The sequence below is a fragment of the Parasteatoda tepidariorum genome, chromosome 3, assembly GCF_043381705.1.
Source record: "Parasteatoda tepidariorum isolate YZ-2023 chromosome 3, CAS_Ptep_4.0, whole genome shotgun sequence".
NCBI classification, from domain to species: Eukaryota; Metazoa; Arthropoda; class Arachnida; order Araneae; family Theridiidae; genus Parasteatoda; species Parasteatoda tepidariorum.
The window spans coordinates 12,181,501-12,207,874 of NC_092206.1; the positions used below are offsets into that span (position 1 = coordinate 12,181,501).

The 26,374-nt window shown below is 30.0% G+C and overlaps 2 protein-coding genes across 10 annotated transcripts in view; one reads left to right on the forward strand and one right to left on the reverse strand.

Annotated features, from left to right (window-relative positions):
• Positions 1-1,062, forward strand: part of LOC107449358 (uncharacterized) — a 14,350-nt gene extending 13,288 nt beyond the window's left edge. The window contains exon 3 of the mRNA XM_043051139.2: positions 719-1,062. The gene's annotated coding sequence lies outside the window, so the exon portion shown is untranslated. The remainder of the gene's footprint in view (positions 1-718) is intronic.
• A 12,502-nt stretch (positions 1,063-13,564) lies between these two features.
• The window catches only part of LOC107449370 (uncharacterized), a 21,503-nt gene continuing 8,693 nt past the window's right edge, over positions 13,565-26,374 (reverse strand). Inside the window, exons 3-12 of one of the 9 annotated variants that reach the window (XM_071178325.1) lie at positions 25,509-25,610; positions 21,018-21,125; positions 20,679-20,786; positions 20,328-20,435; positions 17,538-17,645; positions 16,677-16,784; positions 16,358-16,453; positions 16,039-16,134; positions 15,719-15,814; positions 13,565-14,451 (exon numbers count right to left, since the gene is read on the reverse strand). In XM_071178325.1, coding sequence (XP_071034426.1) covers positions 14,324-14,451; positions 15,719-15,814; positions 16,039-16,134; positions 16,358-16,453; positions 16,677-16,784; positions 17,538-17,645; positions 20,328-20,435; positions 20,679-20,786; positions 21,018-21,125; positions 25,509-25,610 — 1,058 coding nt within the window. In that variant the 3' untranslated portion in view covers positions 13,565-14,323. The remainder of the gene's footprint in view (positions 14,452-15,718; positions 15,815-16,038; positions 16,135-16,357; positions 16,454-16,676; positions 16,785-17,537; positions 17,646-20,327; positions 20,436-20,678; positions 20,787-21,017; positions 21,126-25,508; positions 25,611-26,374) is intronic. The other 8 variants (XM_071178327.1, XM_043051143.2, XM_071178328.1 and 5 more) reach the window with 8 other exon arrangements.

Below are 26,374 nucleotides of genomic sequence, written 5' to 3' on the forward strand. Positions count from 1 at the left end.
TTTATATATATATATATATACACAGTCAAACCCCGCTATAGTGAACCTTCAAGAGACCGAAATTTCGGTGCACTATAACCAGGAGTTCACGATATCCGCACTGCAAACAATTTTTAACTAATGGCTTCAAACTTTTCAATACACATTATTTAAATAAATTACCAATAAAAGGAAGTATGAAAATGAATGAAAAATAACACGTAGCAACAAAAAGAAATGTATTAACTTTTATTTTTCATTACTCTTCGTCGTGCGTACTGCGTACAGACAAATTTAGGGATGACCTTTATTTAGGGATGGGTAACTGAGATAGAAGAAGCAAACAAGAAAAAAAAAATGCTTACGGCTATATTCCACTCAATAGATAGTTTTAAAAATCGGCACATGTATTTTATGTAGAAATTTCTAAATAAATTTAGAAATTCAAAATTACCAAAAAATGAAGAAAAAAAAATCAGTCGAAGACAGAAAAAAGTTCATAATATCCAATTTCCTCTCTTCTTTCGGTTCACAATATACAAGAAAATTAATATCATACGTGTATAGCAAGGCACGGGAGCGAACATTTCGTTCACTATATCCGGGGGCCCACTATAAACCAAGTTCACTATAGCGGGGTTCGACTGCATATACATATATTATCATTATAAAAATATTCCTGATTTTTAATCTTGCTCACTACATGAATTATTTTTAAATGTTCTGTTTTATTTTTCAGGTTTTCAGTTCCTGAGCACGTGAGAAAATATATTACAAGAAACACCATTCTTTTCGGAGCAATATGTACACTGAAGGAATAAATGAAAATGTCAATTTGATTTATAATGTGTGGAAATCACTTTTTCCTTCTTTTAATTCACTTATTACAATTTTATTTCAAAGGGTGAATGGTGATAATTCACAATATTATAAATAATGTGCCTAAGGAAAAGTTCGACAAGTATCCTGTATTGCATCCACACTGCACTATAGTAATCATTGAAATTATATTGAAAGAAGCTGATACAGATGCACTGTACCTTGTAAAACAATACATTGTTCATAATAAATAATTTTAGCGCACTAGAGTGTTTTTTTTCTCTAAATTTGTTTTTGTGCTTGATTTCATAACTTAAAATTTCATTCGTACATTAATAGGTTAAAAATCAACAGTCAGATTAAAAATTATTCAGATATTGCATCTTTCTGTGCACTTTACTAAATTATAACAACTTTCTTGCGATTGCAAAGGAAGTAATAAAATTGAAAACTTCACGAACACACGACGCAATTGAAATTTTTTTTCTACTTTTATTATGTTAACTACGTTAAACTATTTGAGGGTTTAAATTTAAAGTTTAAATTTATGGTATCATATAAATTGGTGTGATATGACAGGATTAAAAAAAGATAATCTAATTATTAGTGTATTATAAAACAAAATACAGAAGAAAAAATTACAGTATAGTTTTAGTTATCAAATTTTAAAAAAAGTTGAAATCTGATTTCTCAAAACTGTTATCAATCAAAAATTCAACCGATTTCGTTTAAAATCCGTTATTTGCCATTTAAAATTAGATTATTTAAATGGTAAACGTATGAACAAGTAAAATAATTCTTAAAAAAACAATTATTAAAAATATTTATTTGTGAGGAAATATCTTTAAATGAACTGATTTTATAATTATGAGCAAAAAAAAAAAAAAATTATTCGCTAAAAAAGTTCTCAACATATGGTGAAATACGCGAAAAGTAAAATTAACGTCAAGGTGTCCAAACTTTCGACAGCTTAGGTAAAAAGAATTCTTTTCTAAAAAAAAGTTTTTTTTTTTATCTGATTTTTCAACTTGAAATATCATCTGTAGAATTAATGTGTTTAGGACGAGGTTTTCAAACTATTATGATAGAACGCGAAAATCCGAGCATTAGGTCAAAAGTTATCCGGGCTATTTTTTATTTTATTCTATGCATCTGTCCATGTTGCCCTGTTTGGAAACCGTAAAACTAAGTAGGTGACAACAAATCACCTATCTTAACGCTAAACATACCGGTCAAATGACCGTTTAAGAACTTTTGCATCGAAAATGTGCTTATCATCTTATCGTTTCTGCACATTTGACTTCATGACTTTTTCTAACACTTATATAGAGTTAATATTCTATTACTATTATTATATTTTGTTTGTTTCGAATAATACTTGTTGTATACCCACTTCTACCACAACCGGTCAATTGACCGGGAGAACAATTTATTGCTTTATAAGGTTATCGTATCAGATATTACGATATGTAATGCGTGTTCAATGCATTGCATTCGATTAGTTGCACATTTCTGCAAAGAATATTGCGTATTTAGTTCAATCAGAATAACTATGAATTCAAATTTCAAGAAAGTACCTAAAATTTTAGACTGGTATTTTTGCGTCAGAAAGAGTGACAAAAACTAAATGTTTTGGAAAGTAGCTTATATTTTATTTTGATAGCTTTACCTCATTTCTAATTGTCAGTTTTCACCCGGAAAAATGTCGAAACAATCAAGACAGCACACGTTCTTAGAAGAAATAATATTAACTATAAGAATAATTATAATTCTTATAATTAGAAGAATTTTAGAAATAATTATAATTAGAAGAAATATGTTTACGGAAAATGTACAATGGAATCACCCTGTAGGGGGGAGTCGGGTAGCCCCGCCCACTTATGGAGTATTGTTTATATTTCTGTATAATAATGAGTAATAATCAATATTTTTGTATGTTTCTATTGTTTTATCATCTAATTAAATAATGCAAAAAGAATAAACCAAAAAAAGAATAGTTTAACTTAAAAAAATAAAAATTAAAAAAAAAAACATGTTTTTCATCTCTTTTCAAAATGTGTCGGGTAACCCCACCCAGTTACAAAAATTATGTTTTTTGACTGTTTTTTCAGGTGTAAATGAAAATGACCAATGTATTGACAATAGATAAACCTCATTTATCATTTTTATCACAAAATTATTTTATTTATTACATATTTATATACTTTTAGTGAATTCTATCATTTAATAACAATCATTTAATAACAACAATATTTGTTGTTAAAAATGCATATAACATTCAAATTTGAAGCAATAAAATAATAATCTTTGCAACCGTACATTTATCGACGAAATAAAATTGGGCGGTGATACCCGACATTCATGTGAGCGGGGCTACCCGAAATCCAATTTTTTTGTAAATTTGTAATTACTCGAACAATTTTTCACATATAAACTTCTTTCTTTGTGCAAATTAAACTTAAGACTACATACTTTAATGCTGTATGTATAGAAAAAATTATTTTTTTAGTATTAAAATGAAGTTTAATCGAAACATTCAACCAATTTTTCTTAATTTCATGACTACTGTATTCAACATATTTTCAAAACTATTGTTTACCATGTTAACAGCTGCATAAATACTTGAATCTTTGAAAATAATCTTTTTTTTAAAATAACAATTAATGTCCGATGGTCCATTGACTTGAAAAAATATTCTATACATATGAAATTGACAGTGGGCGGGGCTACCCGACTCTCCCCTATATGTAAAAAATGCGATGAGCAATGAATTAAAAATTCTTATTCTTTATGTTTGTAATACATAAAAATTGGCAATATATAATTTTGTTCAATTATAATAAATTTTTTTTAGTTTATTTCTTTCATAACATTCATATTTCATACATTCAATCAGGAAACTTAAAAGTCCCGTCATTTGACATGGTAGAAATTGGTATAGATCAAGTATTGTTATTTTTCGTGTTAAAAAAGAAAAAAAATGTCTTGCCATCCAATAGAATAATAATTTTCACTTGTAGCCATATCATTGCCAATAAATATAAATAAACTCCTTCTATATACCATAATCGAATTACTTCGCCCAACTTTCGTTAATTGCGCAACTGGTATGCCTTATGAGATACAGGTAATTATGTATTTATTATTCAATCACTCGACCTTGGTCCGTAAATCTTAATTCAGATGTAGAAAATTTCACGCGTCAGCAGTCATGCGCTAAGACTGAGAGATTTGTGGAGTGGCGAAGAACGATTTCGAAACCTCTATAAATTAACATATGTGGTGATTTTATGGGGGTGTTCACCCAGTGCTGGATTACCCAATAGGCCAGACTAGGCCCCCAATGATTAGGAGCCCCCTTAAAATGGATTTTTTGAAAATAATTTTAAAAAAATTAAGAAAAAAAATGTTCTTTTTTAAAAAAAAAATCAATTTCAAATATATATTACTAAAGCACGATAATTTTTTTACATAATGTTAATCATATTTATTTATTACTTATTTTAGTTATTATATTAATAAGTATTATATTATAGTTTACGTATTATAAGACTTGTCAATGTTTTTTAAGTTTAAATTTGTGATTTGCCACGCAAAATTGAAGGCTGTACTACAGCGATCTGAGACTTGTTTAAACAAGAAACAAAGAATTAAATGTTGTTGCCATGATTGAGACGTTTTAAGTGAAAAAGAAGTTATTTAGTGCCTCAGCTGAAGTGTCTCATAATTCTTTTTAGTGTTTTATAATTATTTAGCGTCCGTAATTCTATTTGATCAGTAAATAATTTCAATAATAAACTTTTATATTTGAATAAGTAAAAAATATACAAGAAAAAAAAATTTAATCTAAGGGCCCCAAAAATTTGAATGGCTTAAGGCCCCGAATACGCTTAATCCGGCAGCACTCCCATTTCATGAAACGGTGGAGAAAAAAATTTTGGTCGCTGATAGTAGAAACATAAAGGGCTACGATTAACCTATCTCAAAACATTAAGCTTAAATGTTAAATGGTGAAAATCTCATTTTCAGACCGAAATCTATTAAAGCGTGTTTTTATTTTGAGCTTTACACATTTGATTGTCTAATTGTAATTTTAATTTAAAAAAAAATTACATTTCAACAATTGCTATGCTAAGTTATGAATATCTTCGCTGATGACATTATTGCTGGAACACTAAGATAGACTTTTATTTCTTTAGAGAAAGCGGCTCTCAAGCTGAGCCTGAGAATAAACGAGAGCAAAACTAAACATTTGCCCTGTACTAAAACAAGCTTCGATAACATCCATTTAGAAGTTGAAGAATATAAATTTGAGGTTGTTGACAATTATGTTTACTTGGATTCTGTAATCATCAACAGGAATAATATTACAATTTGGAAATACAAAGAATTACTATAGCTAATAAATGTTATAATGGAACTCGAAAATGCATAAAATCTAATGTAATTCATAGAGTAACAGAAATTTTATTATATGAATCTCTTTCAAGATCAATTTTAACATAGGCTTGTGAAACCTGGACCACATCTTGTACGTATGAGGCTATGTTGGGTACCTTTGAGAGAAAGGCCATGAGGAGTATTTTTGGAAAAAAGAAAAAAGAAATGGTGGGTGGCTTAGAAGATCAAATCTAGAGCTTTATTACTCATACAATGAACCTGATATTATTAACTTCATTAAAATACAAAGAATAAAATGAATAGGCCATGTTATCAGAATGGACGAAGACCGTACCACAAAGAGTTTTCAATGCCAGACCAGTTGGCACACGAAAAGGAGGCGGGCTGAATTTGAGATGGATAGATAGCCTAGAGAAGGACCTTTTGGTCTTAAAAACACTAGCAGGAAAAATGCTAGCCCGGAAAAAAAACTTCTTGAGAAGGCCAAGGGCCACCTTGGGCTGTCAAGCCATTGATGCTGATATGAATATCTTCGACATTGAAAGTTTTCTGCCAATAAAAGACTCAGAAGATGAATTAATAATAATACAGTCAAACCCCGCTATAGTGAACACGGCTTATGGTGAACTCCCGGATATAGTGAACGAAATGCTCGGTCCCGTGCCTTGCTATACACGTATAATGTTATTTTTAGTGGATATAGTGAACCAAAAAATTGAGGAAGTTGGATATAATGAACTTTTTTCTGTCTTCGACTGATTTCGTCCCATTTTCTTTGTAATAATTTTAAAAATTTCTACTTCAAAATAAGTACATATACCGTTTTTTAAAACCATCTATAGAAACTACTTTTATTTGCTCGAATGGAAGGTTAGACAGGTTTAAAAAGCGGAATAACAGAAATTCAGGAAAAATTGTCTGAGAGGCGGGAAGTGTTTCCATATCTGATGTTGAGGATTGCTCCTCAGCTAAAGATTACAAATTTTTATTTCTACGCAAGACGAAGAGTGATAAAAATAAAAAATTTTTTGCTACTACATAATATTTTTCAGTCATTTATATGAATATAATGTAATAAAAGGGAGGAGTTTGGGAACCATTAGCGAAATTGCCTGCGTAACGGATATAGTTAACTCCCGGTTATAGTGAACAGAAATTTCAGTCCCTTGAAGGTTCACTATAGCGGGGTTTGACTGTATTTAAAATGAGAGGATCCCTCTTAGAAAATTTTGTCTTAAAAATTTATTTAATTGGTTAATGAACACTATCACATCTTCTGATAATATTTTAACTTTTCTACAAATATAAAATAATTTAAAAACTGCAAATTTTTATTGTTGCTTAATTATTTGTGGTAAAGGTACAATGGCATAGTCTTCATAGGTTATAATTGTATGTGTATATATATATGAAATAACGGTGGATCCACACCGATATTTCTTAGTTAATTACAAGTCAAAACAGCATGATTAATGAGTCCATGTAGTGCAATCTTTTTTATTTAGTAACGATGGTGAAATCATACATCTCAGCCCCCTCCAAGCTGGAGAGGGGAAGACCCATATCCCGTCTAAACTGACGTACGTTAGCTAGGCATTATAAACAACAAAAAGACACGCAAAAACATTGTCCTGCGTTTTATAGGATGATTAAAAAGTGTGAAGAGGCCAGTCATTATTGCCTTTTTTGTATTCTTACGCCTCATCAAATTTATTTATTACTCATAGAAAATCGTTTAATCTTTCCTTAGATGGAAGTGTAAGATCTTAAAATAACTTCTCTTTTGAAGTATAAATCTAATTATTATTCATTGGCATGTTTTTAGCCTTGAAGTCCCAAAATAGAATTTCTACCCTTATCCTTTACCAAAGATATTTTATGAAAACGAATGAAGTTTTAATGCTTTTATTAATACAAAAGTATTTAATTTTTGTATTACACATATATATATAAAACAGTGTGGTGAACAGCGTTAAATTACATGGCTCTATATCTCCCCTTTATATTCAAATTGTACCACGTATTATATTACCAAGTACTAGTGTGCCCTCCCAGAGGAAATAATTATAGGCTTAAAAAGGCAGCCCACAATGTATGTTTTGTAATTAACTTTTTGAAGAATTTTATACGGTCCACTGAAAGGAAGTGACAATTTCCTCGTATTAGGATAAGTAAATTCTTCAAACAGAACTAATTCATCATTTTTAAAGTCTATATCTAAAAATCTAGCATCATAATAAATTTTCTTTCTTTCATGATATTCTCTAGTTCTTTGAATTGCTATTTTTTTAGCTTTTTCAACAGGTGGATAGACTTTTTCATTTAAGGGATTTTCGTAGGGGAGTCTACCATGCATGAGGTATGCAGGTGGAAATTTTGTTACAGAATGGGGAGTTAAGTTATAAGTATTAACTATATCTTTTAACAAAACAGGCCAGGGAGTTTTAGTAGGTTTTTCATTAATTTTACATTTTAAACGGGTAATTATTGTTTGACCAAGACGTTCAACCTTGCCATTAGACTGCGGATGATGTGCAGTTGTCAATAATTGTTGAATTTTATTAAGTTTCAAAAACTTTTTAAAATGAGAAGAAGTAAAGGTAGCGTTTCGATCACTCAACAAGGATTTAGGAATTTGATTTTGAAAAATTTGATGTATAAAATTTGTATAAGTTTCTGAGCAAATGGATTTTTATGCAAAAGCCCAAATGTATCGTGTAAGGTGGTCAATAATTAAAGTTAAATATTTTTTTGTTGAATTATAGTAATTCAATCCACCAACACTATCTATTGCTAGTAAGTCAAAAGACTGATTAACAGGGGGTAAGGATTGTCATAATCCAAATCTTTTTTGTCGCGGTTTTTTATTTAATTGGCACGTATGACAATGTTTACAAAATTTTGTTACATCTGAAGTTATGTTGTTCCAATAATAAACAGGGGTTATTAAGTTAATCATTTTCTGAACTCCTGGATAATTAAATTTATCATGAGCATTTTGCAGAAGTTTTAATCTTAACGAAAATGGAACAACTATTTTAGTAAAATTTTTCTTACGTACACACAAGACATTATTGATAAAAACAAATTTACCTTGTAAGTTATCTTTCCTTTGAGCTTCCACAATTTCCTTCAAGTTTAACAAATGTGAAATTTTTACTATTACTTTGGACCATTGAATGTGTTGCATCTTTCGAAAAGCCAATCTGCTTCAAAATTAGCAGAGCCTTTTGTGTATTCAATATCATATTCATACATACTTAACAATAATGACCATCTAAATAATCTACCTTTTAAATTTTTAATATTTCTTAGCCAAACTAAAGCAGCATGGTCGGTATGTATGGTGAATTTTTGTCCAAAAAGGTAATGATGGAATTTATATAGAGAATCGACTATAGCAAGACATTCAAGTTCTGTAATTGCATAGTTTTTCTCATAGTCCCTTAATGAACGAGAATGAAAAGCTACAGGATGCAATACACCACATTCATCCGTCTGTTTTAGCACAGCTCCAATTCCAACTAACGATGCATCAACCAAAAGATGACATTCATGATTAGGGTTAAAAATTTTCAAAATTGGTTTACAAATAATAGCATTTTTTAAAAGTTCAAAAGATTGTTGACATTTTTCTGACCACACCCATTTTACATCTTTCTTTAACAAGTTATTTAAAGGATGTCGAATACTTGCATAACTATCAATAAATTTATTGTAAACATTTATTGATCCAAGAAATCTTTGCAATGATTTNTTTGCCCTGTACTAAAACAAGCTTCGATAACATCCATTTAGAAGTTGAAGAATATAAATTTGAGATTGTTGACAATTTTGTTTACTTGGATTTTTACTTGAATTCTGTAATCAACAACAGGAATAATATTACAATTTGGAAATACAAAGAATTACTATAGCTAATAAATGCTATAATGGAACTCGAAAATGCATAAAATCTAATGTAATTCATAGAGTAACAGAAATTTTATTATATGAATCTCTTTCAAGATCAATTTTAACATAGGCTTGTGAAACCTGGACCACATCTTGTACGTATGAGGCTATGTTGGGTACCCTGGGTATGTTGGGTTGCCTGGGTTGGGTATGTTGGGATGTAATATGACACGTGGCCCGATTTAAATACTATGGATCAGTATTAAGGGGAGATATACGGCCATGTAGTTATACAGTATATATTTACCTCGAATTTCCTCATTTTAACGCTATTCAATATAAACATACATGGCTCCCTAATAGTACTTTAATTATTTCCTCTGGTAGGGTATATTATTACGTTGTATAATACACAACCCAGTTTGAATATTAAGGGGAGATAAAGGGCCGATATTGTGCATGCTGCGGACATGACATTTTAAAGTTTGATTGCTCATAATTACACGCGCCGCCTCCATCTGCTAAGGCTATTTTAATGCTCTTTTAGTTTCGATATCACTTATATCGTATGAACATCCTTTGCCAATCATAAGTAAAAATTTCGTGAATAAAATTTACAGTTTTGAGATTGTGTACAAAATAAAAGGAAGATTTAAAACTTCTGTTTATTTATCACTAAAATATCTGAAGAAATGAGCAGCTCTTCACCATATCTTTTCGGCTAAAATATTATTTTATTCCACTTATTTTTAAGTTAAAATAATGCTCCATTACAACTAATTACTTAATTAAAATCAGTCGTAGATATAGTATAAGGGTAAATAGTAGACATTTAGATATACGATGTATCATTTTATTATTCGAATTGTATTAAAACAAATCAGTATTTTCATAAATCTAGTCCATTGTAAAATATCAATTCATCATCGTTACTTTCTATGTGATAATATTCAAAAATTCCAATAATATAATTAAAATTTGCTTTTTTTTAAATTTATTTTTGTTAGAGTTGAAGGACTTTCTTTTTAAGTAAATATTCACTAATGCAGTTTATATCTTCTTTTTTTTTACTATGTATTATATATTTAAATACACATTAACGCTTATTACACATTGTCAAAATGGGTGTTGTTTTGGGTTTGACGTCATCACACTTTTCAGCTGTGCTGTGATCAAGAGTAATAGTAAACAGTGCGCATGCGTTGCTATGGCGACCGCTGCTGTTTGATAATTTTTTAGAATTCTTTTTTTCACTTATAGTTTTGTTATGCATCAAGTTGATGAGTTTATTTTTGATACTAGAGAGATCTCATAAATACTTCGAGTTGTGAAAAAAAATTACAACAACCATTATGGCAATTGGTAACCTGTGATCGCCTTTCGGCGATCTCAATTTTGTTAATTTCTTTCTTTATTATTTTTTGAGTAAATAAGAATTTCGCTGCAGTTAGAAATTTTTATTTTTAAATTTTAATTCTTGTTTCTGCAATATAGTTTTTACAAAATATGGCTACTGTTAATGTCTCGCCTTAATTTTGCAAACTGTTTGTCAGTGCTTGCAATGAAGAATTCTAAAATAGTAAAATTAATACATTATTAACTAAAAAAATTTAATTAAAATAGTTGACAAAAAATCTCAGGTTAAGCATTCGGTATCGCCAAAAATGAATCAACACTTTCAAGAATCTAGTCCATTGAAATATATCTGTCCATCATCAGCTCCATAATCTACTTATAATAAAATTTCACTTAATGTTATTTAATTTATCCACATAATTTCAGCGAATATCATTTAAGCTAGACATTTTTGTTTCAATAAAGTTAAAGAATAATAATTAAAAATAAACGTATACAAAATGAAATAAATTCTAATGCACATTCTTCGTTATTTATTAGACAATTATTATAAAATAGACAGTAATGTTGATATTTTTTCTCAATGTTTTCACTCCTTGAGTAAATTGGAACTTTGCTATGGCGAAAAATTATTTTTATATGCATTTATAAAATTTAATTCTGTTTCTGTAATGTGGAACTAAAAAAATGCATATGCTCTGTTTCAAATAATCTTTTAACATAAATTAACACAATTAAAATAAAGTCAATAAAATCTAGTGGAACATATAAATTTATATATATTTAAAAAAAAAAACTGGGATTACAAATTTCTTAAAAGGCTACTGCTATGCTGGAGACATATTTGAATTCACACTGGAATAAATTAAAAAAAAATTAATAACTTAAGCTTTCCTACATTTTAAAAGCTAAAATTATTCTAAACAAAGAACAAAATCATTTATCTTCATAACACATCATTTTAAGAAGTAATACGAGACATACATTCTAAGACCTTTTTTACTGAACTAAAAAATCTTAAATATTCAGACCTAGAAAATTTCCTCAACTATAAACAATGTTTCAGTGGGAACCATTAAAATTGAACAATATATCAAACCCACGACATACCAAATAAAAATACGATATATCTAACCCACGTTTTCAATCAACTACATTAAGACACAATGTATTATACAGATAGTTATTGACCATCTGAAATAGTAGGATTTAATTACGAAAATACAAACGAAGGCAAGAACGTATTGATTTTTACAGTACAGCGATTGTAAATGAATGGCAGATAAGGAACGTGTTATGTCAGTTCGCGTATAATCACGTGACTCCCCTCCCCTTCAGGTGAAAACGAAAGTAAAAGTTTTTTGCTTCAAAATAACTCAGGGTGCGCAACCAAATTTTTCAACAAAAAATATGCACTTTTTAAGCACTTTAAAATATCATAATTAGGCTTAGTGGACAAGTTTTTGGCAATTGAAGACTTTATCCGTCATGTCAAAAAAAAAAACTTTTGACAATAGTCAAAAACCCAAAATTTTGGCGTCAGGATAATTATTACCTATTATAAATATGAAGTATTTTTAAATTATCAATTCAAAATCAACTGAATCCTGAATCTCTTGCAAAATGTGGCAGAGTTGCACATGAGAGGGTAAAAATCCTCATCATGCACATAATCCAGCTCTGCTCAGTACACGCACATGCGGACCCGCAAGTATTCATTTCATCAAACATGTAAAACGAATGGCGTTTTCATACGCTATGGCCACCATTTCACCGACAGCACGCCGAAGTAGATTTGGGGTGAATTAATTGTGAAAATATTGAATAGAACAATATCATTTTGCACAATTAGTTGCGAAAATAAATATGGTCAAGAAAAAGTATTTCATTTTGAAAAAGGAAAAATAAAGCATTATTTTTAAGAAAAAAAGCACCTTAAAGCCTTTTCAAAAACGCTACGCACCCTGTAACTTAATAAATGGCACTTCTAGGAAAGTAATAAAATGTTTTCTGATAGTTTTAAGGACTTGTGAATGCATTAAGATTTTAAAAATAATTGACTTTAACAGGGTGCGTAGCAACGGCTCTGGCTTTTTCTTCTTCTTCTTTTTTAACAATTAAAAAGATACAGAAAAACAATTTTGTTATAAAATGTTTTTAAAATATTTTTATTCAAAAACAAATAATTAAGTAATTGTTGATACATAACAATTAAAAATTGTTTCATCAAACAGGAATTGTAATTGTCTTGTTTGCTGTTCAAATCTGTTAATAACTTTTTCAATGAATTCTGAGTCATCTTTGATTCTTTTCTTATGCACAAACTACATTATCTCTCGTAAGACATTGCAGACCGATTCCATGTTTTGCTGCGTCGCATTGTACTAAAAGTGCATTCAATAGTGCACGTAGTAGCTGGAAGAGTTAGGCCAATTTTGATTACCTCCTCTACAGCTGGATAAAACGGTGTATTCGAGGGATTCATAAGAGTTTTCTCTATTCCTCCACATTCCGTACCACGTTGTAGTTTCAGTGATGAAATTTGGTGAGAGCAGATTTTATGCATAGTATATATATCTTCTAAAACAGGGGTTTCCAACTTACATGAGGCCGGGGGCCTCAATTAAAAACACAAATCAAATGGCGGGCCGCAACTTTGTCGAAATTTTATGTAGCATTCTCATGTTTGAAGAAACATTAAATATTACTGTCAGATTTTTACCAAGTTGTTCTAAACAAAAGTATTGAATTAAAAATTGAGGCCTAAATACATTATGCTTGAATGGTGAAAACGTTGAAAAGAACAATGTGAAAACCACGCTTTTGCATAATACATAGCGAAAATTGACATTGTAAAGAAAGAAAAAACCTTATTTCCGAAAAGGGGAAATTGTTTTTTAAAAACATCTAATAAAAAAAGCACCTTTAAGGGCTTCTAAAAAAAGAAAATAAGCACCTTAAAGCACTTTTTAAAACACTACTCACCATGTTTAATTTTTCATTATTTTTATCACCGATATGTCCCTTTCGTTGCAGCAATATAACTTAGATGAAGAGGCAAGTGCCGAAAGGCCTCTATCGACACCCTCTCACATTAAAGTAATAAGAGACAAAATGGTTAATTATTAGCATTTATTAAAGAAATTCAATACACTTGTGCAGGGGATGGACAAAAATATGGTAATACTTTTATACTAACTCTACGTAAACAATCTTTCTTATAGCAGCGAATGTTTCTGAAGATTTTATATGGTTCAACGGCTGGCACAATTTAAAAGATTGCGTTTAAAGCTTTTAGAAATGGTGTCCTTTTTACCCATGCAAAATTTACAACCACCGAAATAAGCGTAAATTAGCGAATTAAAAGCTCTTTTCCTATTTTAAATACCACTAAAATTTGAAAAATATGTATAAATAATTTTCTCCCTATCCCGGATTCTTCATTTTTATTTACAACTTATTAGTGTATTTAATTATGTTAACTTACTAACGTAATCTTCTCAAATACTTTCCTTATTTCTATTATATTTCGAGGAAAGAGCAGATAGCCCCCATGCTAGGTACTCCGAACAAAGAATCTAAATGGGCAATTATCCTTTTAAATATATAAAAAGATACCATTTCTAAAAGCTTAAAGCATAATCTTTCAAACCGTGCCAAGAGCTTTGCCATGTAAAAGCTTCCGAGACATTTTCTGCTAAACGAAAGGTATTTTCATAGAGTTAGAGTAAAGCTAGTATTGAGTTAGAGTTTTCACACAGTTAGAATGTTTCCACAATTTTGTCCAACCCCTGAATATACTGTAAAAATCTAATATAATTGTATTGTAAAACAAATGCTTCTCGTCTAACATGTAGTAATATTTTGTGTTCTTTCATTCAACGTTATGATTACCGAGTGTGTCATCCATCATGTGATGCTTCTCTGCAAATGAATAACTGTAAATGGGTTTGGAACTTTCCACTTTCTTTAAGGTTTGATCAGGATCACAGTGTCCAGGCGCTATAAACACATTAAATTTAAAAGTTTTGAGATGTGAAAGTGTGCACAAGCAACTGATTTTAAAAGTGCTTTAAAAAGGAAATGACATAAAGTGATTAATTCGCGTCAGGGAGAATATTAGTGAGCATCAGTGCAAAAATATTTCGGGTATATTATCAGGGATGCTAACTGCTCCGCTTTCTGCTAAAGTTTTGATAAATTGATAGTAAATTATATAGTAAAACTTATAGAATAAGAATGATCAGAGTCTTTCAATTATATTAATACCTAAAATAAACTTCAATTATATTAATACCAAAATATCAGTAGAGCGCAAAATCCGTCAGTTTTATTTTAGCTTCTTTATTAATCTATTGCATGAACACAAAAAATTCCATATTTCGTAAATCCATGGTTTTTTAGTGCGGAATTCAGCTAAATTTTCGCAACTACCAATTTAGCCAATCAAATGCCAGCTATTTTACATATAGCAAAATGCGATATGGTTACAAAAGTCCAGGCTTCTGATTGACTTAATTGAGCCATTGTATTTGCGAAAATTCAGCTGAATTCTGCACTAATGTCAGCAAGAATATGAATTTTTCGCAGCTAGATGACAAAGTTAACGATCATTTGGCATGATGAAAAAGAATTGTCGAATCAATAAAATGGACAGAACGATATTTCGTCTGACCATTGGAAGGGGGGGGGAACTTAATAGCTATTTTAGGTTCTAGTCAATTTTCTTGTTGCCTATGTATAATGAGGTAAAAAAAATTAAATACTTAAATAAAGTGCGGTTCCTCATTACTGTAGCAGACGGAGGGCCCTAAAGAAGTTTTACCCTTGGCTCCAATTAGGCTAAGTCGGGCCCTGAGGACGCCATTCTTTAAAAGATTTCTCACGAGATACACTGCACCTAGTTAGAATTGTTCTAGTAAATCAGTACCAGCCCTTGTTGGCTCTCTCTGACTCATTAGATCAGACATCACTCAGAAAGATAAGACGACTACATGATAACAGATGACTAGGAACTGGATACATGACTAGGCATTTAGTCTAGTATTTGGACGGCACAAACATTAATATAGAAGAAAAAGACAATGACAATATATGTTTACGACGGAGGATCCACTTTCTGCGTGGCTGTCCGCAGCTTTTGGTGGGTTGCTTCCCGGTTAGTTTGGCCAAAAATGATTTAAGAATTTTGTTAAATGAAAAGTGCTTGTAGTTGCGATGAAAAAATGGCAGTTTTTTAAAAGGATTGGAAATAAATTTTTAACTATACCGGGGGTTGCATGAACTTTAGAAGGTGAACCGAATGTGTAGCTTGGGTTCACATTTTGCTGACTCTTATAGACAGAATCTTCGTTATAATCAGAAGCTGAAATATTAGAAAATATATGTTTCATAAGACTTACTCTCAATATTAACAATATTTCAAATTAAACTTTGCATTCAAGAAACTGATGGTTCTCAATTACTATTGTAATGAATATAATAATTACCAATTGTTAAAATTTCTTAGTAGTTAATATTATTTAATAAATTCAGTTTCATGCATTCGTTCGTTCAGTTTTTTAATAAGAATTAAATCTTTAGCTATACCGGGGGTTGCATCAACTTCAGAAGATGAACCAAATGTGTAGCTTGGGTTCACATTTTGCTGACTCTTATAGACAGAATCTTCGTTATAATCAGAAGCTGAAACATTAGAAAATATGTTTCATAAGACTTACTCTAAATATTAACAATATTTCAAATTAAACTTTGCATTCAAGAAACTGATAGTTCTCAATTACTATTGTTATGAATATAATAATTACCAATTGTTAAAATTTCTTAGTAGTTAATATTATTTAATAAATTCAGTTTCATGCATTCGTTCGTTCAGGTTTTTTAATAAGAATTAAATCTTTAGCTATACCGGGGGTTGCATCAACTTTAGAAGATGAACCAAATGTGTAGCTTGGGTTCACATTTTGCTGACTCTTATAGACAGAATCTTCGTTATAATCAGAAGCTGAAATATTAGAAAATATATGTTTCATAAGACTTACTCTCAATATTAACAATATTTCAAATTAAACTTTGCATTCAAGAAACTGATGGTTCTCAATTACTATTGTAATGCATATAATAATTACCAATTGTTAAAATTTCTTAGTTGTTAATATTATTTAATAAATTCAGTTTCATGCATTCGTTCATTCAGTTTTTAATAAAAAATAAATCTTTAGTGATACCGGGGGTTGTATCAATTTTTGGAAGTGAACGTCTGTGTCCGAATGTGTAGCCTGGATTCATATCTTGCCGATCCTCATGGGCAGAATCTGTATCGTAATAACCATGAGCTGAAATATTTGAAAATATGATATTTTTAATAAATCTCACTCTCAATATTAACAATATTTCAGATTAAACTTTGCATTCAAGACACTGATGATTCTATTATAATGCATATAATAATTACCAATTTAACTGTTAAAATTTCTTGGTGTTAATATTATTTAATAAATTTAGTTTCAAGTCAGCACACTACCCTGAATTTGTGCAAGTAGCAAGAATTTAAAAAACCTTGTTACGTTTATTTACTAATCTTCTCATCCCGCTCTTTCCTTAATTCTATTATATTTCGATGAAGGAGCCTTGGGATAGGTACTCCATACCCAGAATTCAAATTGGCATTTATTCTTTTAAATATTTCCTACAGTATGAATTCAAAATTTGTTGAAGTTGGAAAGAAGTTATTAACTTCCTCTTCTCAATTGGGTAAAAAGATAACATTTCTAAAAGCTTAAAGCAAGATCTCTCAAACTGTGTCAAGAGCTTTGCAATGTAAAAGCTTCCAAGACATTTACTGTTAAGTGAAAGTTATTTTCATTAAGTTAGTATAGAGTTAGAGTAGAGTTAGTATCGAATTAGAGTAGAGTTAGTATCGAATTAGAGTAGAGTTAGTATAGAGTTTTCATAGAGTTAGAATGTTTGCACAATTTTGTCCAACCCCTGAATATACTGTAAATCTAATATAATTGTAATGCAAAACAAATGCTTCTATTCTAACATGCAATTATATTTTGTGTTCTTTCATTAGACATTTTGATTACCCAGTGTGCCATCCATCACGTAATGCTTCTCTCCAAATGAATAACTGTGACTGTGCTTTGAACTTTCCACTTTCGGTAAGGTTTGATCAGGATCACAGTGTCCAGGCGCTATAAACACATTATTAAATGTAAAAAGTTTTGAAATGTAAAAGTATGCATAAGTAATGGATTTTAAAAGTGCTTTAAAAAGGAAAGGACATAAAGCGATACACAAGTGATTAATTCGTGTCAGGGAGAATATTAGTGAGTATCAGAGCAAAAATATTTTAGGGGTATATATTATGAGGGATGCTAACTGCTCCGTTTTGTGCTAAAGTGTTTATAAATTGGTAGCTAATTATTTTGTAAAACTTATAGAATAAGGATGATTACACCCACTTTTTAAAAGATTTCTCATGAGATAGCTGCATCTAGTTAGAATTGTTCTGGTAACTCAGTACCAGCCCTGGTGAGCTAACACTGATTCATTAGATCTGATATCAGTCAAAAAGATAAGATGACTAGGTGCATTATACGTGACCTAGTACAAGACATGAAACATGATGATGGATGACTAGGTACTAGATACATGTCTAGGCATATAGTCTAGTATTTAGACGGCACAAACACTTTAGGGGAAAAAATGGCAATATGTGTGCACGGCGGTGGATTCACCTTCTCCATGGCTGTCTGTAGCTTCTGGGGGTTGCTTCCCAGTTACAACAGTCAGATTTATATGAATGGCATATCTGCCATTTTTCACTCCTTCCGAGAATGAATTTTCAGAGTGGTTGTAATACAATAAACGAAAAACAATCTGACTCAAAAATATATTTATATTTTGATCCTGTTGAAATTCGCTTGTGCAAGGATTATGCTTTTATATATTTATTGTAATTATTTATATGTAGTGGTGGTCAAACTCATTTGTAATTATCATTATAATTCAAAAATTTCATTGGAATTACATGAGTATTGCTACCACTTTAAATATGAAAATAAAATCTTCCGGAAAATCCGGAAGAGTTGGCAGGTATGGAATGGTAATAAAATGGAAAAAAAAGCAGAGGTGGGCAAAATAATTTTTAATGAAATTAACTAAAAGAAGAATTATACATCAATATACTACTTTTGCTACCTCAAAAAAAAAAATTCTGATTATAAAGAGAAGCATCCCAATTTACGTATGAAAGTTTTCTTTCTTTTGTTTTTAGTTGCCGATTTTTCCAAGTTACCGATTACTCCATTTCCAAAGCTGTATTGGTTAAATTTGTGTATAAATTCTTCAGCAAAGATGTGCAACTATACTGTGTTGCAAGTTAATAAAAAACAATATTACCATTATCTCCATTGAGAAAGCCTGTGTGTATATAAGTGCACACCAAATTGATGCTAAACGCTAACTCTCATTTATCAAAACTGATGAAAAAAATTAAATATTGTTTCTTGTAGACGATTTTCTTTTAGAGCAAAACAAAATAAAAAAATTTTTGTCTCACACTTCATTTGTCAAGGGCATGTCAGTATAAGATGTGCCTTTTGCTTTTCAGTATGTAAACAAAAGTTTTTATTTGATGTAAAGGATACTTACCCCTTTCTTAGGTTCTTTTGACACCAGGGTCTGTAAAAGATTTCTTAACAAAATAAACGATCTGGAAAAACATAGCTATATATTTATTAACACAAGTAAATTAGGGGAAAAAAAGATATGCCACTAGAAGACAACTGACATGCTGCCTTTTTTAAGTGTGTGAAGACAACAACTCCTAACGTGCATGCGTTAGGAAAGTTCTGTTTTGGACGGGTGCATTTCCGACATTGCTCCCACCTTGCATACTTTAAAAAAATATAAAGGAAAGTGCACAACCAAAGTCACATTAGTGTATAAAGTCACAGTTCGAGTCTCTGAACAGGTTTTAAGAGTGACATCAAAATATCTAATTTATTGTAATTAATAGGTTTCGTATTCAACGCTACCTCTACGCTGTTAGCAGCTTTTGTGAAACCGCTTCTCAGTGGCATTCTAACTGTAGTTAATTCAGTTTTATCTAGTGATTCCATTATTAAGAACACTTCAATTTCATTTATTAATAGTTTCAATTATTTTAAATCTTATACAGTTTTAATGACCAGGCATTCCTGTTTAGGCGCCAATAATTTTGCTTTTCGATATATAAACAAAAGTTTTTATTTGATGTAAAGGGTACTTACAACAACTCCTAACGCGCATGCGTTAGGAAAGTTCTGTTTTGGGCGGTTGCATTTCCGACAGTGCCAACTTTTATAAGAGGCATTTAAGATTCCAGTATAAACACAAAATTATAACCTATTTTTCTTTTTCTAATAATTTTATGATTAATAAATGGGATGAATTATCTGATGTGTTTCACTTATTAAAGCTTTTATATTGTTTTTGAGCATCATTGTATAATTTTTTAACGAAATAAAATAGAACTGTATGCAGTCGTGCAAGATTACTCAAGTCCCAGACCGCAATGGTCTTTTCTTAACTTGCAACAGAGTATAGGCTTTTTAGAAGAACTAAACATTGCGCATAGGCAGCGTCAGCCGAGAATGATATAAGCATGGTGCCACAGTGTTATTCTCATTCATACTTAGTGCGCAAGGTACAAGATTCTAATAGATACAGCAAAAAATCATTTTTAAATAAGAAATGTTAATTTGAGAATAAACAAATTTGGCCAAAAATGATTGTCATTTCAGAATTTTGTTTAATGAAAAGTGCTTGTGTAACATGGAGTTGTGATAAAAAATATCAGTCTTTAATAGGAAATAAATCTTTAGCTATACCAGGAATTGTATCAATTTTTGGAAGTGAGCGTCTATGTCCGAATGTGTAGCCTGGTTTCATATCTTGCCGATCCTTATGGGCAGAATCTGTATCGTAATGACCACTAGCTGAAATATTTGAAAATATAATATTTTTCATAAGACTCACTCTCAATATTAACAATATTTCAGATTTAACTTTGCATTCAGATTTAACTTTGCAAGAAACTGATGATTCTCAATTACTATTGTAATACATTTAATAATTACCAATTTAATTGTTAAAATTTCTTAGTTTTAACATTATTTAATAAATTCAGTTTCACGGATTCTTTGCTCAGTTTTTAATAGGAAATAAATCTTTAGCTATACCACGGGTTGTTTCAATTTTTGGAGGTGAACGTCTATGTCCGAATGTGTAGCCTGGATTCACATCTTGCCGATCCTTATGGGCAGAGTCTGTATCGTAATGACCACTAGCTGAAATATTTTAAAATATAATATTTTTCATAAGACTCACTCTCAATATTAACAATATTTCAGATTTAACTTTGCATTCAAGAAACTGATGATTCTCAATTACTATTGTAATGCATATAATAATTACCAATTTAATTGTTAAAATTTCTTAGTTGTTAATATTATTTAATAAATTCAGTTCCACGCATTCTTGCGTTCAGTTTCTTAGAGGAATTAAATCTTTAGCTATACCGGGGGTTGTATCAATTTTTGGAGGTGAACGTCTATGTCCAAATGTGTAGCCTGGCTTCATATCTTGCTGATCCTCACGGGCAGAATCTGTATCGTAGTAACCATGAGCTGAAATATTTGAAAATATAATATTTTTCATAAGACTCACACTCAATATTAACAATATTTCAGATTAAACTTCGCATTCAAGATACTGGTGATTCTCAATTACTATTGTAATGCATCCAATAATTACCAATTTTATTGTTAAAATTTCTTAGCGTTAATGTTATTAAATAACAACTTAAATTCATGTCAGCATGCTAACCTCCCATCTTTGAATATTAGAGCTAATATTATATAAGATTAAATATTATTCAATCTAACATTCGATCTTTTAAAATTATCATCTATTTCATTACTTTTGAAAGAGAACAATAAATTAAATATTAATTAAAATATCCTTATTAGCCAACGCAATTTTATGCCAGAAAATGCAAAGAAATATTAGTAGAAGTAAACTGTGTTCGCGAACGATATAAAACTGGAAAACTTCTACAACTGCCGAGTTGTAATTTCTTCAAGATTGTTTACATCTTGTCCATCAAGGATAACATTCGTCATATTGTTCGTGGTCAGTAGCTTGAATGAATTTTTCAACTTTAAAGGTATTTATAACTGAGTAATTTTTTTAGTAAACTTTATAAATTTCAATGACAGATACATAAAATCTTAAAGTAGTGTTTTTCCTTTAGTTAAAAATCAGTTAGGAAAGTAAAGTACATCAATGCATAATATGTTAGAGAGGATGATTATATAGAAACATTCAGTGTATTTAATAATCTTGACTGTTTAATCAAAACATTTAGGAATTAATTTATTGATCGTGTATCAAATTAAGTCAGAAAATATTATGATCATGCTCATTCTTGACAATGAGTAGTTTACGCGTAGTAGTTTACTACTCTGTTAAAACGCATTGTTTAACTATAAATAATAAGTATTTTAGTTAGTATAGAATAGGCTCTGTAAAAGCAATGTTTACTTAGTCATTCGCATCTGACAGAATTTCTCTGCAACAATGATAAAGATAAAAAATAATTTTCAGTAAACAAGCTTGATATGTTAAAATAATTATTAATTGATTTTCTTAAAACCATCACATTTTAGAATGTTTGAAATTTTATTCCTAAGACAAAAATTGTTACTTTATTAAAATTTCCTGCTTGAAATATTGAAAAATAATGAGTTAAACATCTTTATTTTCATTTCTTGAATATAGACTGATTTGCATGTTTTTGATGCATCATTATTTATATCAATTTGTAAATGATAGCAAATGATTAAAGAATTAGATTTAGATGTAAAAGAAAATAACACAGTTACAGAGACAAGAAATAAAATTTTAAAGCAAGGAAAATATGATAAATCTATAACTAAACAAATAGTTAATAGAATTTTGGAAGAAAAACGGGAAAAAAACAGAATTACAACTTTTAAGAGAAAAGGTTCTATATCTAGAAAATAATGAAAAGGGAATATCATAATTAGATAACATATTAAAAGCTGGTTTAATTATTTTGGCAGATGAGTTAGGAATAAGTGATACTGAACCAGTTTCTGAAATCAGGAAAAAAATAACCCCATATTTTTGAGGAAATTGTAAATCATATCTTTGAAGAAAAGAAATAAATGCAAGAACTACAAATATTAAAAGCTAGAAATCAAGAATTTGAACTTTTTAAAATAAGTTTTAAAGTAATGATAAAGAAAAATGCTCAAGTGTAACTTCATCTAGTGTAAACATTTCCTTAATGAAATTGTCCCAACCGCTTGAACCCCAAAAAGATGAGATATTTTCGTATTTAAAAAATTTCAAAAATAAGGCAAAATTAGCCAATATTCCCGAAACTGATATGTTATATATTGTTACGAATATGTTATTCATTTATTGAATCTGTTACCCCATGATATTGTTAACCAACTTACACAGGGACAGGGTGAATTAGCTCATGATTATTGACATATTAAACTGTAGGTATTAACTTAATCCAGAAAAGATTTAAATTCTTTTAAACACATAAAAGATCTCAGGATTATTGGTGCGATTTTTGCAATGAAATATCTGCTTACTTTTATGATTGGTTAGCTGAGCTGAAGATAGAATCATTTGAACAATTGAAAAAATTAATTACTGCAAACCAAATTAAAACTAGAGCACCAAATGAAGTTAAACAACATTTTCTTGATACATGGAATTCTATGAACAGTTCTATAAGTTTGGCAGAAAAACTAGATAAATTTGAACCTTAGAGAATCGCAATAAATTAACAGACCAGTACTAAACCGAAAGAATTTTCTCCTACTTTACGGAAATGCATTGCATATAACGCATCACAAGTAAAAAGAAATGTTACAAATAATTGCCAGAGTGGTCCGGGACAGTTCCGATATCAGACTGATCAACAGCATTATATAGGACGAAATTACAATTACCCACATAAAGCTGATTACAATAAAAAAAGCAGTCATTCTAAATATAATATTGATGAAAAGAAAAGACCAACTGAACTCACCCTGACAAATCTTCCCAAAACAAATATGAGAAAAAAGGAGAAAATGTTTCTGATAATTCTTCTCAAAACAAATGTGACAAAAAGGTTGAGAAAGGCATTTATAAACATCAGTATAAACAATGACAACTATTATTTAAAAATATTTTTGTGATATGGCTATGTCTGGAAGTGATGGCTCAAAAATTGAAATTCCGGGACTTTGTGATACTGGAGGAACAATATCAATTGTTCCATCAAAATTCTTAAAAAATATTAGCCATAGAAAAATTGTAGAAAAACATAAGGCGCCATTACAACAAACTCAAGGCACAATTCATAATTTTTTACAAAATTGAAGTAGATGTTTGTATTGGTAACTTAGTAAATAAAATCAAAATGTACAGTATTAATATGAATTAAGATAATTGTTTGCTATCACTACTTTTTTAATGTTAGAATAGGTTTTGATAAAAGAATTATTGTTCAAGGTGAAAATGAGGTAAAATGCTCTAAAAATATTGCAACTCACTCAAAATGTTTGTGTCTTACTGTAGTTAAAGAAGGTCTTCGCTCATCACTAACATTTCAAATCACTTGAATCTGTGGATTTACTTTACTCACCACAGGAAATAGAAGATAAGACATTGTTTTCATTAAAAGAAAAGTATTATGTATGTATATATGTTAGACCTGAAGTATAAGTATATATATTAGACCTATTGCGGTGCACTTTTTCAACTATATGACATAATCAAGACTTGGAATTTATAGATTAAATTCATCCATTATTACACCCAGCCTTAAAGAATAAGCAAAAAGAAAAACGATATCCTCTCCTAAATGAATTCTTTTGTCATTTCAATATAATTTATCTACCACAAAATCAACCTCTCTAAGCTGATTTTGCTCGTAAGTCAGATTTTTATCAACCTCAAAACAACTTAAAGTGTGAATAAAACAACTTCATAGATCTTGGGAGGTTGATTCCTTTAAGGTTGGTTTTGATGTCAACTTCTAATAAACCTCAAAACAATTTCAAATAAATCTCAAAAACACCTTAAATTTTTGTAACGGAAAATATGTGGCGCAACTGTCACTATAAATATTAAATACCATTATACAGTACANATGTCAACTTCTAATAAACCTCAAAACAATTTCAAATAAATCTCAAAAACACCTTAAATTTTTGTAACGGAAAATATGTGGCGCAACTGTCACTATAAATATTAAATACCAATATATATAAGATAGGTTAACTTGATTCAATCTTGAGGTCCTTTTTGAAAGATAAAGGTTGACATAGTAGATAGATAAATACCCTCAATGGTGACCTGCGGACGTTATATGAACTTAAAAGTGCCAACGTCTATGAATGGTATACATAAATCAGTTGATTGGTTAAAAAATAGCGCTCAAAAAAATACGAAGAAAAAAAAATTTGATGAAGTAAATAAAAGTCCCCCAGTTCAAAAACTGAAGGAAAAATATGAATGAAATGATATAAAAAAAAATAATAGAAAGAGCAAAATGATGTAATTAATTGTAAAAAGAAAACAGCATTAATCAACTAGTGGTATTCGTTCATCAAATTCTCTCACAATTAAAATTCTGGAAGGGGAGTAATGTGGCGTAACTACCACTATAAATATTAAATACCAATATATAAGATTTGTTAACTTGATTATAGCGTAAGGTACCATTGGATAGATGAAGGTTGACATAGTCGATAAATAAATCACCTCAAATACACAAATTTAAAGGTTTTAAAGTAAGAGCTTCTCACTAAAAAATATAAACGATAAGGAGACATTACATATTATTACCCATTATAGCTATTGCTCGATATAAAGTAAAATATATATTTATTGAAAAAAAAAACTGTGTGCAATAAAATAAATTTACAAAAAAAACTAATGAATGCAATAAGATTTAAATCAAAAAATTTGTAACATACCAGGACAGTAGTCACGCTTTGGATCTTTGAGCTTCTGTCCAGAACTATATTTAGGTGATGAATAATGAACCGTTTTCACAGTTTTTTCTGCGTCATATCGGCCTGGCGATGAATAAGAAAGAAGATAATTTTTACACTATAAGGTATAATATCTTAATTCTATACATCAAGTTATGACAGGAGTTGGTAATAAACTACACTCCAAAGTAAGGTGTTAAAGATGTGTTTGTTAATAAATGTTATAAAGATAATTAGCATACTTTTAAAAAATTGACTTATCTTCATTCTGTCCCAATCCCTACAATTCTTGAAAACCGCCTGACTTTTTAGGTCTTTTTGACAGTGTGCACCTTGCCTATACTCCCCAGTTAGAAAAATAAAGTTTATTTTAACTCAGCAAAAACCTTTTAATGTAAACCTAAAAAGGTTTGCTATGCGGTTTTCGTGTAAAACTTCTAATCTTAAAATGAGACTTGTGACAATCTGCTCTATTCTACGCACCTAATTCAAAACCTTGGAAAACAACCTTCTATGTAAAAACCTTAAATTGAGGTTGACTTAAGGTTTTCAAGCGTGAAAAAGATCCTTTAATGAAGCTAGTCTCAATGTGAAATTAATCTTAAATCTAGGTCATTATAAGGTTTCTTTTCGCAAAGTCTTGTATGCTCGGTTAAAATCCACGTTGTCATCAAATTTTAATGGACAATGCAATTTGATCCTATCGCTAGTGTGACGTCATCTAAAACCTCATTATGAACCTAAGTGACTATTTTATCTAAGTGACAATCATATATGGCAGTACTTTTACTTTCGTTACTTGTACCGCCGGTACAAGTAAAAAGTACGGAATTATATTTTTGTAGTGG